The 15,500-nt window shown below is 35.0% G+C and overlaps 1 protein-coding gene across 8 annotated transcripts in view; it reads left to right on the top strand.

Moving 5' to 3' along the window:
* Positions 1-15,500, top strand: part of LOC129220288 (calcitonin gene-related peptide type 1 receptor-like) — a 141,088-nt gene that overhangs the window by 66,925 nt on the left and 58,663 nt on the right. For all 8 annotated transcript variants that reach the window (XR_008580458.1, XR_008580457.1, XM_054854675.1 and 5 more), the window contains exons 9-10: positions 9,614-9,674; positions 12,451-12,517. Coding sequence is in view for 6 of the 8 variants with exons in the window: in XM_054854675.1 (XP_054710650.1) it covers positions 9,614-9,674; positions 12,451-12,517 (128 nt within the window). In the remaining 2 variants the exon portion in view is untranslated. The remainder of the gene's footprint in view (positions 1-9,613; positions 9,675-12,450; positions 12,518-15,500) is intronic.

The raw sequence follows: 15,500 nt of genomic DNA, 5'->3' as shown, positions 1-15,500 counted from the left end.
CGAATGTATTTTGTTAAAGCATAGCCAGAATATACCACCTGGGAGGAGGAGAGCATGGATAGTCCTTACATGTGCATGAATTTCTGCTCTAGGAGTGGTTTAAATGTTAAAACAAATAGATTTCGGGGTTCGACCTCCAAAACCTTTCTTGCTGAGCCCCTGAAATAAATGCAAGGTACTGCATAGTCCAACCGAAAACAAATGACATTGGTAAATCATTTGAGAAAAGCATTCCATTCCTTAAAATGAGTAGAAAGAAACATGGACGCTGACATTATTACGAGTTTAACGACATTTCAGCGATATGAATTGTATTTTTTTAACAAGTTTCATTAAAAATGAAAACTTCAACACGGACAAATACGAGGCAATATTGTAGCAAACCGCTTGAAAGTTACCGCCTACATCATTTATTTTTTTATTTCATTGAATATTTCAATTGAGATTGTTGTAAATATTTTCAGTAAAATATTTTAATGCCTAATTTATCATTTGCTGATTACAGCCCCTGATGTTTATTTTTGCTACAAAAATGACGTATGTAATTTTGATTACTTTAATGCTTAACATTTAGAATTAATTGAATTGAAAAAAAGAACATATAAACTTAATATATTTTTTGTTATGTGATTTTTTAGACCTGAAAAGTTTAAGTTGCAGTAACAACCTCAACAAGTAGGCGAAAAATAAAAATAACAAGCTTTGTTTTTTATTGCAATCCTACTCTCGCCAATTGTCAATTCAAATTAACTATACGTGTCACTGCAGTCTCTGATCAACGGCTGCTAAAAGAAAGGAAACCATGTCCCATCCGCTTACGTATGATGTGACCTAAACAATGACACATCTGCCTTGACCGCACAGAATTGAAATGATTAATTATCTCTTTGGTTAATTCCTTGAATTCCAAGATAGCGTTTTCAATCTCTAGTATCAATACCACACTTGCAAATTTCATTCTTCATTTTTTCTCTGCGTATCACCCCTTCATGAAAATGCATTCTTCTGGAATGGTCATTGGTCAAAGGCCGTCTCCTGCCTGCCAGACTTTTAGTTTCTTTTAAATAGCAATAAAAGATATAAACAGGGGCATAACGGGGGAAGAGAGGGGGGAATCTTCTAGAGCCCTTGAATTTAACACTATTTCAAATGCTAATCCGGTAAATTTTTAGGCAAGGACTGATGACCAACCCCTCTCCCTCGTCCGCGATATAAATTTCTGTCTGCGCTAGGGAGATAATCATTGATAAATTTTAAAAACATGAGCAGCTAACTGCATGTAAGGAAAGAAGAAAATCATGCAATCATGTCCCAAACAAACAATTCAAAATGAACCGTTTTAGAGCGACGTCAACCATTGTGTATGGTTTTTTGTAAGTGGCTCAGGGGCGGATCCAGAAATCTTAATAAGGGAGGTAAAGTGTCACTGAACAGATCTGAATCGTAAAAAAGTATCAGTAAGCAGGTGTGCCCATCCCTTTAAAAGGGACGGAGCACCTCTCATATGCTATGGAGCACCCTCCACCCCAACTGAGACAAAAATCCTTTCAAATTGCCACCTCCCCCTCTCCCTAAAACTTTCAATGGCGCAACCTGTACCATGGATCATATTCCTTCAAATTCTCATCAAAAGTCACTTTTTTTTTTAGGCAGACAGGTTGGTCACGATGAAAAAAGCACGCCCCCCCACACACACACACATGTGGTTTGAGATGGAAGAGTACTCTGGGAAAACGTTAAGCTTATTAGAGATGATTCTTCTTTTGAAAATGAACAAAAACTCAAAATAACAACAGCCCAGTAAACGAACCCAGTCATTCCTTTGAATTATGATGCGCTGAAAAGAAATACCTTGCAGAATCAAGTTTTAAAAAAAAGTTAACATTTACTTCACGTACTATTTTTTGAATCTAAGAAATTTAACTTCAAAAATGATCATAATAAAATTCTTGTCACATGGGGGTCAGCTGACCCTTTGAACCCTCCCCTGAATCCGCCCCTGAAGCGGCAAAATACTATTTTCCAAAATACAAAGCATTATACACGTTACACGCTTGTAAATACACATATCTGCTCAATCAAGTAATTAGAACTAAACATGTTCATTATGACTGAAATTTTTTCGCCAAGATTTAGAATCAGTCATTCCAGAGCACAGTCAGAACTAATGAATCATAGATGGTATAAATATCTTCGCCACATAGCAACAATAAGATATCTTACTATTATTCCGAGAATTAAATATCTTACAGTTGCTCTGAGGCGACGATAAAGGATTTGAAACCAGCAATTTGCGCTAATTCAACTTTGGATAAAACTATCAATTGAAATGGCTTTTTAAAGCAGTATTTCTGTTTTCTCTAAGTTCGATCAACATAGATCAAGTTACTTTCCGAAATGTCCCTTCATTCGAGTTTAACAATTCATTATTATCGTTTGGTCATTAATTTAAAAATAGAAAGATTTTAATTTTTCTTCAATTTGAACTACTTTAAAAGCATTTGAATGAGCCAATCGAGTAAATTGCACCTGGGCACTTAACGGAAGCATTTGAACCTGTACTAAACTATATCCAGTAAGTTACTGCCCTTAAGCCAGGGCTAAAGTTTTAAAACGACATGCGATATACCGGGTAGCCCAGTTATCACATCCGAAGACGGCAGGTTATTCTTTGTTAGGGACTCATCAGTCTTAAAAAGTGAAGAACCAAGCTGCAGGCATTTGTCATCTCGTTGAAGCTGAGAGAGCCAACAAACTGGTGACTAAAGTAGAGCTCGTAGCCATGGTGTGGTTCAACCATTGAAGAAAGAAAAAATGGAGGGAGTGAACACTTTCAGTCATGAAACCAAGATCCCAAGTAACGTGATAGATTTTAAAGCAAAGTATTGAAAGAAACCAGGTTTCTTTTGCTTGTTTCACGCAAAACGTGCCAACTATTCGTCGTTGTTGAGTCACGTGACTTGGGGGTCATTGGGTCAGCTTGTGCTAAGCCAATGATTGGCCTTAAACCCTCTATTTTTATTCCTGCTCTAAGGGTTCAACCCGTAAATAAAAGGCAAATCCTGTGTATTAATCAGTAAGTCATTCCCCTTTAAGAATGGCTAAGACTGCAGTTTCGTCCTTGTTATGGAATCATCGTTCTGGAATAGTGAATAACTAAGCTGCAGGCATTTGTCACCTCATTGAAGCCAAGAGTGCTAACAAGTTGTTAGCTAAAGTAAAATTTAGCTCACCAGCGCGAGTCAGCAGCCATGATGCGGTTCATTTCGTAAATTGAAGGCAAGTTTAGGTATTAAGCAGTAATTTACCACCCTTAAGCCAGGGCTAAGACAGAAATTCTTGTAACCTACCGACAACTCGGTTATCTTATCCTGAGACTGCAGTTTCGACCACCTTGCCATGAACTCATCAATCTGAAATAGTGAATAACCGAGTCGGAGACATCTCCGGGCTGTCGGTATATTGCATGTCTGAACTATATCAGTTTAAAAGAGACTGGTTGTCCATCAAATGATTTAAATTTAAAAACAAAGCTTTGATCTAACAGAAAATTTTGTTTTAACTATTTAAATCATGTGTAATTTAGCTCAAGGTGTATAAAGTAAACAATGCGTGCATTCAGAGTAATTCAATAGGTATTTTATAGGTAAGAATTCACTATATTAATAAGTAACTGAACGTGCACTTATGTTAACGTGCACTAAAGGAAATAAGAATAAACGAGTAATAGATCTTTCAAGCAAATCAGTAAAAACTTTTACGTGTTTGAAATTAAATGGTAGTAGCACTAACAAATAAATAGACATAATTGAACACGCCTATTTACTTATGTTAACACATTGTGCACTAAAGCCAATGAGAATAAAAGAGAAATAGATCCTTCAAACAAATCAGTAAAAACTTGTACATGTTTCAAATTAAATAATAATAGCACGAACAAATAAATAGGCATAATTGTTACGCTGTTGTTATACATTATTGATAATTTGGGAAATAAAAATCTATAAATAATGCTTTGTTTTTTGTAGTCAAACATTTCAAATAATGTTTCGTGAATCCTCAATTAAAAATTCTAAGTTACACAAATAAAAAGTAATAGCTAAGTGGAAGGTATATATATTTAACATTTGAGACGGTGTATCTTCATAAAACATCGCATGAATTATTCAACATGCTAAATAAAATTTACCAAAAATGAAATATTTCTAAAAGATAATGCCGTTTAGTACTGCCGACATTTGCAAGATACATAATTTTACATTCGATCGGGAAGTGCAGTTTAAGCGATGCTTATTTATGGAAAAAAATATTTGGAAATTAATAAATCGAATGATAGACTTCTTAAGAAAATGCTAAAAAGGAAGTTGGAAACTGAAATATGGAGCTTTGATCTTTACCCAAAATGAAATAGATTTAAATACAAAATTATATGAAATGTAAAAATATTGGTTATTTCATAATTTAAGAAGATCGCAAATTATTTCAGAGTATAATTTTTGATAAAGTAGATATTATTCAAATTTAGTAATTTCTCTTTTCTTGGGCAATTTGCATAAGAAAAAAATTCTTTTCATTTTCATGAAGGTAAATGCGATCATATTCAAAAACATTTTTAGATTAAAAATCTTAAAAGTAAAGCTAACGAACTTTCCGTTTGTGCTTACTGTTTATGGATTAACTACTAGCACCCACATGGCTTTGCTCGTAGTAGAAAATTAAAAGGTCTTTTGGTTCGCCTGTATTTACAAATAATGTATGGTGAATTTCTCGCCAACTGGCTTGCCCATGTTACATGCACTTGTGAGAACTTGGTAATTTACTTGTCCATCTTATGATAATTTTGCTCGGGAAAATGTTCTTAAAATTGGAATAGAAAAAGAACAAAATCGAATTTTCAAAAAATCGCTTCAAAGTGCACACCCCCTTGCTACAAACTAACTCTGTGCCAAATTTCATGAAAATCGGCCGAACGGTGTAGGCGCTATGTGCGTCACAGAGATCATGACAGACAGATATCCGGACAGAGAGACTTTCAGCTTTATTATCAGTAAAGATTAAATTGAATAGTTAGTTGCAACCATAGCAGAGAAGTAATTATGCTGTTTATGAGTTTTTATAAAACATTACATTCAATAATTATAACTAAAAAGATAGAATATACGAAAATTTTACCAAGTTATCTCAAATAAAATATGCATCTGGCAAACATAACTTTACTGTCTAAGGTTTTAAAAATGCGAAAACATGGTTACCCTAATGATGCATAACAACACAAAATGTAATAGATATTTAATGAGATCATAGAGTTAATCAGGGTTCTGAAAAAAAGAAGATGGGTAAAGTTTTCTCAAGGAAGAATTGTGAACGCATTATGAAAGGGATTAAAATCAGGAGGAATGATGCTTTCATACGATATTATTGTCCTTGGCTTTCCACGTGCGACTTTAATCTACAAGTAACTAAAATTAAAAATTAAAAAAAAACTGACTAAGTCGAAGATGTATAATCAAGAGAGAAAGTTGAAAATAAATTTTAAAGCCTTATACGATTTAAAATTAATTATAAGTATTTTATGTGTTAACAAATAGAAACTGGCAACAGATAAAAATTTTAAATCAATGCGTTTTGTTTCCTAGTCAGCCAACAATGAATTCGGTTACCATAGTGTGAATAAAGGCATAGCCATATTTAAAATCTGCTTTAAAAAACATTATAATTCGAAGTTTATGCAAAATGCGAAGTTATGCAAAGTTCCAAACACATTTTTTCAGACGTAGAAAAATTATTCTTTATTTAAGTACTACATTTTTAAAATTTTAAATATGTGTTCAATGCAAAAATCGCGAAAAACCTGGCGAAGCAACCTAGCGAAGAACACTCTCGATAAAATTTCCTATCGAATAAAAAAAAATCAAAAAAGTCGCACTGGTTTGTGAGCTCAAAACAAAAGTAGTTTGAATTCTGAAATTTTGAATTCAAATTACGTATTTCGCAATCAAGAGTTTCGGCAGGACCCTACTGATTGGATTTAGTGTTTTTAGAAACGGTTTCTGTCCCCTCAAGCCTTCCCCTTCCTCCTGGGCGGTTACGTGTGTATAGTTGTGTGTGTGTGTGTGTGCAGGCGTGTGCGTGTGTAGGCGTGCATGCGTGTGTGTGTGTGTGTAGGTGTGCATGCGTGTGTGTGTGTGTGTAGGCGTGCATGCGTGTGTGTGTGTAGGCGTGCATGCGTGTGTGTGTGTGTGTGTAGGCGTGCATGCGTGTGTGTGTGTGTAGGCGTGCATGCGTGCATGTGTAGGCTAGGCTTCTGTGTGTGTGCATTAGGGTGGATCGAAAAAAATGAAATTTCGAATCTCAATTTGGAATACCCACCAAAAGCTGTGCATGTGTAAGAACAATGAACATGTAAAATATTATATTGTTTGAAGAACTCCTTGAGGGTCCTACCAAGGCCTGAACTTCTCCAAAAATAGGAAAAAAATGTCAATTTTCCAAAGTTTTTATAAAAATAATAAGGTTTAAAATTTTTGTTATAATACGGTTAAAATGCTTCCTTTGAACACTCTTTTCATGTACCTTCACAATTATTTACAGTCTTTGCACCATTAAGTTCTCACATAACCCGTTAAGTTTCGCGAAATTAACCAAAAACTGACTTTTTTAAAGCTTTTTTGCACATTGCAATATTTCTTCTTTTAAAGTCCAGTTTTCTTTTTTACAACGCCTGTACAGAATATAGTTTTAAACGGAAGTAAAGTTCAACTTTATTACATTAGCAGCCCAGCATCCACTAAAAACAGGTGGCTGCATTTCGAGTTCCATACTATCTTTTCCATCTGCCGAGCCACATGTATTAAGTATAAATTTATTACTCATTTTTCATTAGAAGTAAACTATCAAAATGATTTAGTTGTATTAACTAAAACAACATAGAGAGAAGTGCATTGGTTACAAAGAATGTATATTTACTCACACACAGTCGCTCTGACATATAAGCATCAATATTAAGCAAATGAGGGACTTGAAAAGTATCAGTTAGTTACAGGCACAGAAAATAGTAGTTCGTCACATCCATTCATGAAACCTCTTTGAAATCATTTTTTGATTCAAACGATGACATGATACTTCGAGATTTGATTTTTGCTCTTATGAAGCCATCTCTTACCGATTGTCACACGATAATCACAAACAAAGAAGCTTCTGTAACCATATTAGCACAGCGTTCCACCACCTGAGTGTGACAGGAGAACTAAACAAACGCAAAATTGGCGTTGGAGTTTTCAATCTATTGTTGAAGACTTTCTTTAGATATGCCAGCTAAAATAGGAGAGAGGTGGCAGTTATTGCACATTCTTGCCGGTTGATAACATCAGAATAATCTGATGCATTGAAGTTAATCCTTGAATTATAGAATTCTCTTATTTCTTCATGAACAGAAGTCACTTGTCAGGCCTTCAAAATCTTCGCAAAGTCAGTTCTCTGATGTACTTTGTTCATCAGTGATTACTGTTAAGAGAATATTTTCCGGGTGGCAAAAATAGACATTTCGTTGAATGACAGGATCAATAATTTTTTCCGATTTTCACTTACGTAACGAGATGCTGTAATAACACTTATGAGGAACAGCAAAGTTTTATTTCAATTCCAGAAAAAGAAAAATTTGCAATGGCTATACTCCCGCCAACAGAGCCATCAACATTTTTTGGTGTTGATGTCACTTCAAAAGTGGAACAAATGAGGCTTCTCTGCCAACACTATCAAGAGTGTGCTACCAGTACGTCATTTCTGATAGATGTGCGATGTGCTGCAGCAATTGCTTCAGAAACATTACAGGATTTTGGTACTGGGTCAAATAATTATCGCTCTAAAGTCGTTGATAGGAATAAAATTCGAAGACAGCGGCAGAAGTGTCACAGATGTCACAGGCGAAGTATGTGCTTCTCTCCAAAACCTGCAAACTAGAAGTAAAAGGGTTTGAAAAGTACATTTTTCGATAGCCGAAAAGTCAAAACTATGACAAAAAGAAATGGTTGGAGACAGATACCATAGAAGAACCATAAGCGAGGAATCCATGGCTGAAAAATCCAGTTCTCTTTCTTTGGGTCATGTGACACCAACTTCTCGAACGGGAAAACATGTCGCTATAGCAATGCGATTTTTGAACTGAAAATTTGTTTAAGCCGTAAGGATCTTTTAGCTTTTGGCTGTAATGGCACGGCCACGAATACCAGAAAAAAAGAATGGTGCAATTGCGGCCATAGAGAATAAAATTGGACATCCTGTCCCATAGGTAATCTGCGAACTGCATACGAGCAGCCTTTTGCGTCACCTGTTCACATTACTGGATGGTGAAACTGCTGGTCCATGTGAATTTTCGCAGGACCAATAAGTAAATTGCTAGACAGGTGCGACACTTTACCACTGGTCCAGTTTGAAGCAATTACGCTCCTTGTCGTAGGTGCTGGACAGTTAATATAATAAAGTATAATTTCTTTTCCACTTAAAACTGCATTCTGCACAGTCATTGCAAAAAAAAGGACTTTAAAAGAAAAAATACTGCAATGTGCAAAAAGGCTTGAAAAAAGTCAGTTTTTGGAAATTTCACGAAATTTTACAAACTTGTGAGCAAACCTAATACTGCAAAGAATGTAAATAATTTTGAAGATACATGAAAAGCGTGTTAAAAGGAAACATTTTAATGGTATTAGAACAAAAATTTTTAACCTTATTATTTTCATAAAAATTTTGGAAAATTGACATTTTTTCCTATTTTTAGAGAAATTTAAGCCTTGGTAGGACCCTCAAAGAGTTCTTCAAACTTGATAATATTTTACATGTGTATTGTTCTTACACATTCACAGCTTTTGGTGGGTATTCCAAATTAAGATTCGAAATTTCATTTTTTTCGATCCACCCTAGTGTGCATAGTCCTGCGTGTATGCACAAAGGCGTGAGTGTATGTGTGTAAAGGCGGGTGTGTGTCTGTCAAAGTATATGTGTGTAAAGTCGTGCGCGTGTGTGTGGGAGTGTGCATGAGAGAGCGAGTGTGTAGGACATGGATTCCGGGGGACAGTGTTCAGGACTAGAGGATACAGAGGCCGATGGGCGGTGGCGCTGCAGAGGCCCCGGTCCATTCTGAAGAAGGAACTAGAACGTCAATGACGATCAAGTAAAAACAATTAGCAATCGCGATTGCTCAGTAAAAAAAAAGGGGAAGGTTGGTACCGTTTAGGCGTTAGAGTGTCACAGAGAGACACACAAACACACACAAGTATAAAAATACACACACACGTCCAACTTTTAATCTCCTTCCTTTGTGTGTCGGGGGTTAAAAACCAAACAAATCAGTGCAAAATGACCAACATTTTTACGCTAAAATTGCGCAGTCTATCGGACAAAATACTTACATAACCAACACACATGTCTGTATGTTCGTATCGGGAGTGAATTGGTGCCGAAACGCCGTTCAAGGTTGGATTTTCTGAAAAAATAAATTATCTTTTCAAGTAAAATTGATATCGACTTAAGATCCAACTACTTTTAATTGGCATTCCAGCGTACTGGAAAACTTAAAACCTTTTTACTTCCAATTCTATTTGAAAATTTTCTGTTTTAGTTTTTCCAGTTTTCCCAGTTGGAACTTTTGCTCTCCTTAGATGGTACTTTGCAGACGAGGAGTAAGTATTTGTAATTCTATTTCATTATTTCAGTCATTTTTAAACCTGATAAAAGTTCTTTGAGAAATTAGCTGACCATCTGTGCAAATTTCTACTTCAAATAAGCACTATTTACTGGTAAATATATTGAAAGCAGAATAATTACTATCAATTACATTTAATGTTACAATTTATGTTGTCACTGACCTTGAATAAAACTTTGCAGTGGTTCATCAAGATTAGTATCTGAATGCGTTTTTTAAAAAGAAGGCACTAATCGTATAGGATTCCATAATAAAACTGCATCGAAATGCAGTGTGATTTCAATTTATTTCCAACTTTTAAAATGCTATTAAAAAAAGAGCCACTGATCAGAAGGACTTCAAGTTTTAACTGATGAAAGGGGAAAATTACGTAATAACAAAAAAAAAATAGTTCTAAAGTTAATGAATCTTGGAAAGAAGTATCGCACTCTGAAAGGTCTGCGAGAACGTTCAACTGTGTGGTAGCAACGTGAAGGAAATTTCTCTCGTTAATAGAAGAATATCTGTGTTGCGATGTCTGCCATGAATCTGAAGAAAATGATTGGAAGATTCTAACAGACACATGTTCTTTTGATGTGAAATCGGGAAGTGGGGGGGGGGAATTAATTGCTTCCACGTCAATAAAAGTTGTGACCAAAGTATAATACAGGAAAGACATTTTTTTATGCCGTATAATTTCCGTTCTTCAAATACAGTAGACCCTCGTTTTACGCGGCGGTTACATTCCACGGAAATGTCGCGTTAAACGAAACCGCGTAATTTGAGACTTGATAATAGTGTTAACATAGATGTTAGGTTCCGTATATGAAAAAAAGATTCAATTCTAGTGATAGATAAGTGTATGTAATAAGTTTAATGTGTACTTATTCCAATACATACGCACGACGTGCATAAAGAAACATGAATTAACTTAGCGCTTATTAAAAAGAGCTGTTTATGTTACTCTTTGGGCATACAATATTTTTTTTCTCTGTAGTTCTTTGTGGCGCCTTAACTCTTCCATGATCATTCGCTTAATTTCCGTGACGGGATCTTCCTTCACTAATAAATCAGATCATTTGCCATTGTCTAGGAATGTATCAAAATTTTCAGTGTGAAAGCTTTTGATTGTGTGTCATTGATGTTCTCTGCGGTTTTGTTCTTCCTTTGTCACTTCGCAAAGTTCTTCCTGTGAACTCTAAATTGTGCGAGTTTAATAACTTTACTTCTGGAAAGAGCTCTGGAACCAATTGCAAAAAATTTCTCCAGTTGCCCAAGCTCGCTTATTAGCACGTCAAAATGCAGTTTATTACTTGTTAGCAATCTCAGGAGTTGGGATTTTGAAAGACGGTAAAGTTTTGTCTGTTTGCAATGCCGCATCCACGAAAAATCGAAACTCATCCGCGTGAAATAAATAAAAGTGTCAAATCTTAAACCGCGTATAATCAAAACCGCGTAAAATAAACCAGCTTAAAACGAGGGTGTACCATATATTCAGCTCAAACTTGAAGTAATTCTGGACAGCATTCTTTTTGTACAGCTGTAACGAAGGAATCACTTGATTACATAGCAACCCCTTTTGGACCGATTGGCTTTATTATAATTTTTTTTTTAAAGTTTTGAGTTATAAATCTAACTAACATTAAGCCAGTATCAAAGGCTTTAAGTTTTCGAAATTGATATACTTGCTGTTAGAAATGCTTGTGAACGCATTGACGAATTCTCAAACTAAAAGGAAGTCACCCTGAGTTTTCCGAGATGATTTCGAAAATCTTTCGGTCACTGGTGTACGTAACCGCTATTGGCACTATTTTGAGAAAAATTTTCAAAGTTTCTACTATTCAAGGGAATGAGGATACATCCTGATGGCCATCGAAGCTATAAGAGCTGTCCTCACTGCACAAACATTGAACTCTCTCCCAACCATATCTTTGACTGCCCTGCCATTTCTCGAAGCACTTCAGAATCCATGCTGCTCCCTCACATCAACTCCTCTATTCCTCGGAAGTTATTGATGTGGCAGGGGCTGTTTTGGATACTTTTGGACCAGTTTGATTCTACCGCACTGTTCCACTGGACAAGACAACAACAGTATATGAAATTTATGATTTCGGGAATTTTCCTTTTTCCTGTGGTGAAAGGTTTACTCAATCCTTAGACTGAAACCTCAGTGATGATGACCTCAGTGAAAATGATTGTTTTTTTCCACAAACGTACTTTATTTATAGAAGAGAAAAAGGGAATCGAATAAATTCGTAAGTTAAGCATTTAGCTTCACAAATTGACGTCAAAAGTTAAAATGTAATGTAAGTCTCATCACATCATTTTTCTTCGATAGGAATATCAAATTGCTTGAAACATATTTCAGGAAACATGTCTGTCAAAATCAAAGTAATAGTAATTCATTGGAATACAATTGTTTTTAGACTGTATATTGTGATTTAAAAGGCCTTATACTTCTGTAATGGGCTAGAAAAAGTAAACCACAAGCATATTGAATAAATTTTTACTTCTATACGAGATGAAAAAAAATTTGTGAACATCTTGTTCCAACTTATTGTTCTACTTGTTCCAACTCTTGTTCCATCTTATCCAACTAAGTTATGGTAACCAACAATGTTATAAAACACAATGAATAGCATCACTAAAAATTGGTTTTAAGCACTTAATTGATTGTACGTTCTTTACCGTAGTTTTATATTTTAAGAATAAATGACCAATCTCTTTTAAATATCATCATTTGTAGACAATCCATATGATTAATGCTTTTTCAGATGCTGGGCAGTGCCTGTGAATCCATACGAATGGGTCACGAACAGTCCAAATCTCTTGAGCCTTGTAGTAAGCAAATAATTTTATTTTTCTTCCAATACTTTCGCATTATTCGTCAAATTTCTAGGTTTGCACAAAAAGGGGGGGGGGGGGCGCGGGAGTTCTCATACAAGTATAATTATAGAACACTACAAAAGTACTGAGATTTACTGCTAAGAACCAATCAGAAATAAAAGCTAAAATTTTAAATTCGAGGAATAACGGGCAAAGATAAAATCTAAAAATGTCACACTGTGCAAGTGGATCCTTTAGTAACAATAAGGTAAAATTTACCATGATTGTGTGATTATAGCATACTCTAATGGTTCGGTTTTAGGTTACAAAGAACAAAAGAAATATATGAGAGATATGTACGTTGTTTTCCTTTGGTTTAATGTATCTTAGCTTTGATATTCTCTGAATATATCTTGTTTTATTCAGAACTAGTGGCACCCGCACGGCTTTGCCCGTAGTAGAAAATTAAAAGGTATTTTGGTTCGCCTGTATTTTTACAAATAATGTGTGATGAATTTCTCGCCAGTTGGCTTGCCTATGTTACGGTTCCACGTTATGAAAACTTGGTAATTTACTCGTCCATCTTATGATAATTTTGCTCGGGAAAATGTTCTTAAAATTGGAGTAGAAAAAGAACAAAATCGAGTTTTTGAAAAATCGCTTCGAGGTGCGCACTCCCATGCTACAAACTAATTCTTTGAAAAATTTCATGAAAATCGCCGAACGGTCTAGGCTCTATGCGCGTCACTGAGATCCTGACAGACAGAGATCCGGAAAGACAGAGGTGAGATCCAGACAGAGAGACTTTCAGCTTTATTATTAGTAAAAATAAAGATACTTGTAAAATGTTCTTTCGCTTAGTTGCTTGCATGAAATTAGCCAATTTCAAACATGATTTGCGCAATGCTAACTAGTTGTTTAAGTTTCATGTTTTTCTTTTATTATTATTATTTTTGTATTTCCCTTTCTTTTCCTGTTTAGCACTCAAGGATTACTTTTCTTTTTTTTGCATATTGAGTGGCTTGCCGCTCCACTTTAAAAACCATCATTTGAATTGAACAAACATATAATCATACGTATGTTCATGGCCCCACTGAATACGCTTACGGGCCTCGACAATTTTTGACTTTTCTGTGTTAAACCGATGCAGCTCATGCATTCGCCAATCAATGTCAACGTCTCAATGCAACTCATGCATCCACCAATCATAATCAATGTTTCAAAGTTTGTTTGTATTTCTGGTTGAGCGTCGCCCATTTTGACCGCAAGAGGCGCAACTGGGAACACCTGCATTTTTGTTACCATGTGTTTCAGCGATTGCCACGACCTATAAAAATTAAGTAGGGCCATGGTATGTCACAGTATCTCCTCGATAATGGTCGGGAGATCAAGCTTGAGTTAGGTAGTAAAATTCGGTAAAGTTTTTGGTAGTAGATTTTCTATGAATCAGCAAAACCCAGTATGCTCTCTGGGAGAAATTATAAGTGCACACCTGAATTTTTAAAAGCTATAAGAAATTGGTCATTTTCCGTCCGTAATTTTCAAGATATCTCAGTTCTTTGTTGAAGATAACGCAGGTGTATTAAATATTTTGGCAGACTTTCCTATCCCCGCACAGTAATTCGATTAATACAAGCTAGGTAGACCAAATCAGAAATGCATCATTTCGTTACACAAAGTTAAAGTGTTCCTAAATTCATGTGATTTAATTGCTCAAGATGAATATAATTTATAATGGCAAGTGTTTTTTTCTAATTTAATTACTCTATCTGATAATTAAACAATATTTTTTTTTTTAAAAAAATGAAGGTAAACGAAGAAGTTTTTGCTCATTTAAAACCTTTTAAGTGATGGTAATGATTTTACCCGTTTGTACCCGGGCTAAACTTTTTGTATATAATTGCTGCACTTTCCCTATTATTAATGAAGCGTATTATAGTCAGCACATTCGAGTACAAGATTTTTCCTACAGAGTACTTTCTTTCGAGTAGGGATTTCTTTGAAGAAGGGTTGAAGCCCCCAAAGCTTTGGTTAAAAAAATATGTTGTACTCGAATGTGCTGACTATGATATGTCTTATTAACGGGAAAGCAGCAGCTACTATATACAGAAAATTTAGCCCGGATACAAATGGGTACAAGTCATTACCATCACTTTTTAGTTTTAAAACGGGTAAAAAATCCTTCGTTCATCTTTTAAAAAAAATTACATTGTATAACTATTAGATAGATTAATTAAATTAGGAAAAAAAAACACTTACTAGTTTAAATAACATCCATCTTGAACAATAAAATCATATGAAATTAGGAACACTTTGATTTTTTGTGATGAAATAATGTCTGGAACTCAAATACTTTATTCTATTACAAACGGATACCTACCTTTGAACCTTATTACTCACGTGACGGAAGAGAATTAGACGTAAACAAAATAATTAAGTATAATGTTTTCGTTTATTGTTTACATTATCCCAATACCAAAGTTTAGAATTTTGAACATGACTTTTGTCCACCTAGTTTGTACTAATCGAAACACTGTTCCCCGCACTGAATTTTAACCTCCATAAACACACAGACAGACTCCTGGCATATCTCACATTTATCAAGTCGAGAAAGCATTTCTGACCACGCTTTGCTATAAATTTTGAGTTGTCAGGAGACATCCTACCCTTCTTAGGAGTTCTGAAACCTTTAACTGAGATATATATGTTCACCAATAACAAAACACATATGCAAAGTTTAAAACTACAAACGAATTTTATATTCTTTACATAAATCCAACTCTAAAATCAAATATTACTCTTTTTTATTCTTCCGAAATTATTTCTTTGCAATGTGTTGGTGACATTTGCTCTGAATTTCAAAGCATTTTTCAACTGACTGGAACTCGCAAGCATTTATACGTGAAAATATGTAAAGGCAATAACGGCATAAGTCAAAACTTTTCCTTCTGTAACTTTTTTTACGTTTGTATTCGCAGTTATATATTTTTAGCGAGAT

Source organism: Uloborus diversus, chromosome 4 (assembly GCF_026930045.1).
Source record: "Uloborus diversus isolate 005 chromosome 4, Udiv.v.3.1, whole genome shotgun sequence".
Lineage (NCBI taxonomy): Eukaryota > Metazoa > Arthropoda > Arachnida > Araneae > Uloboridae > Uloborus > Uloborus diversus.
This window is presented reverse-complemented; position numbering and strand designations above follow the sequence as displayed.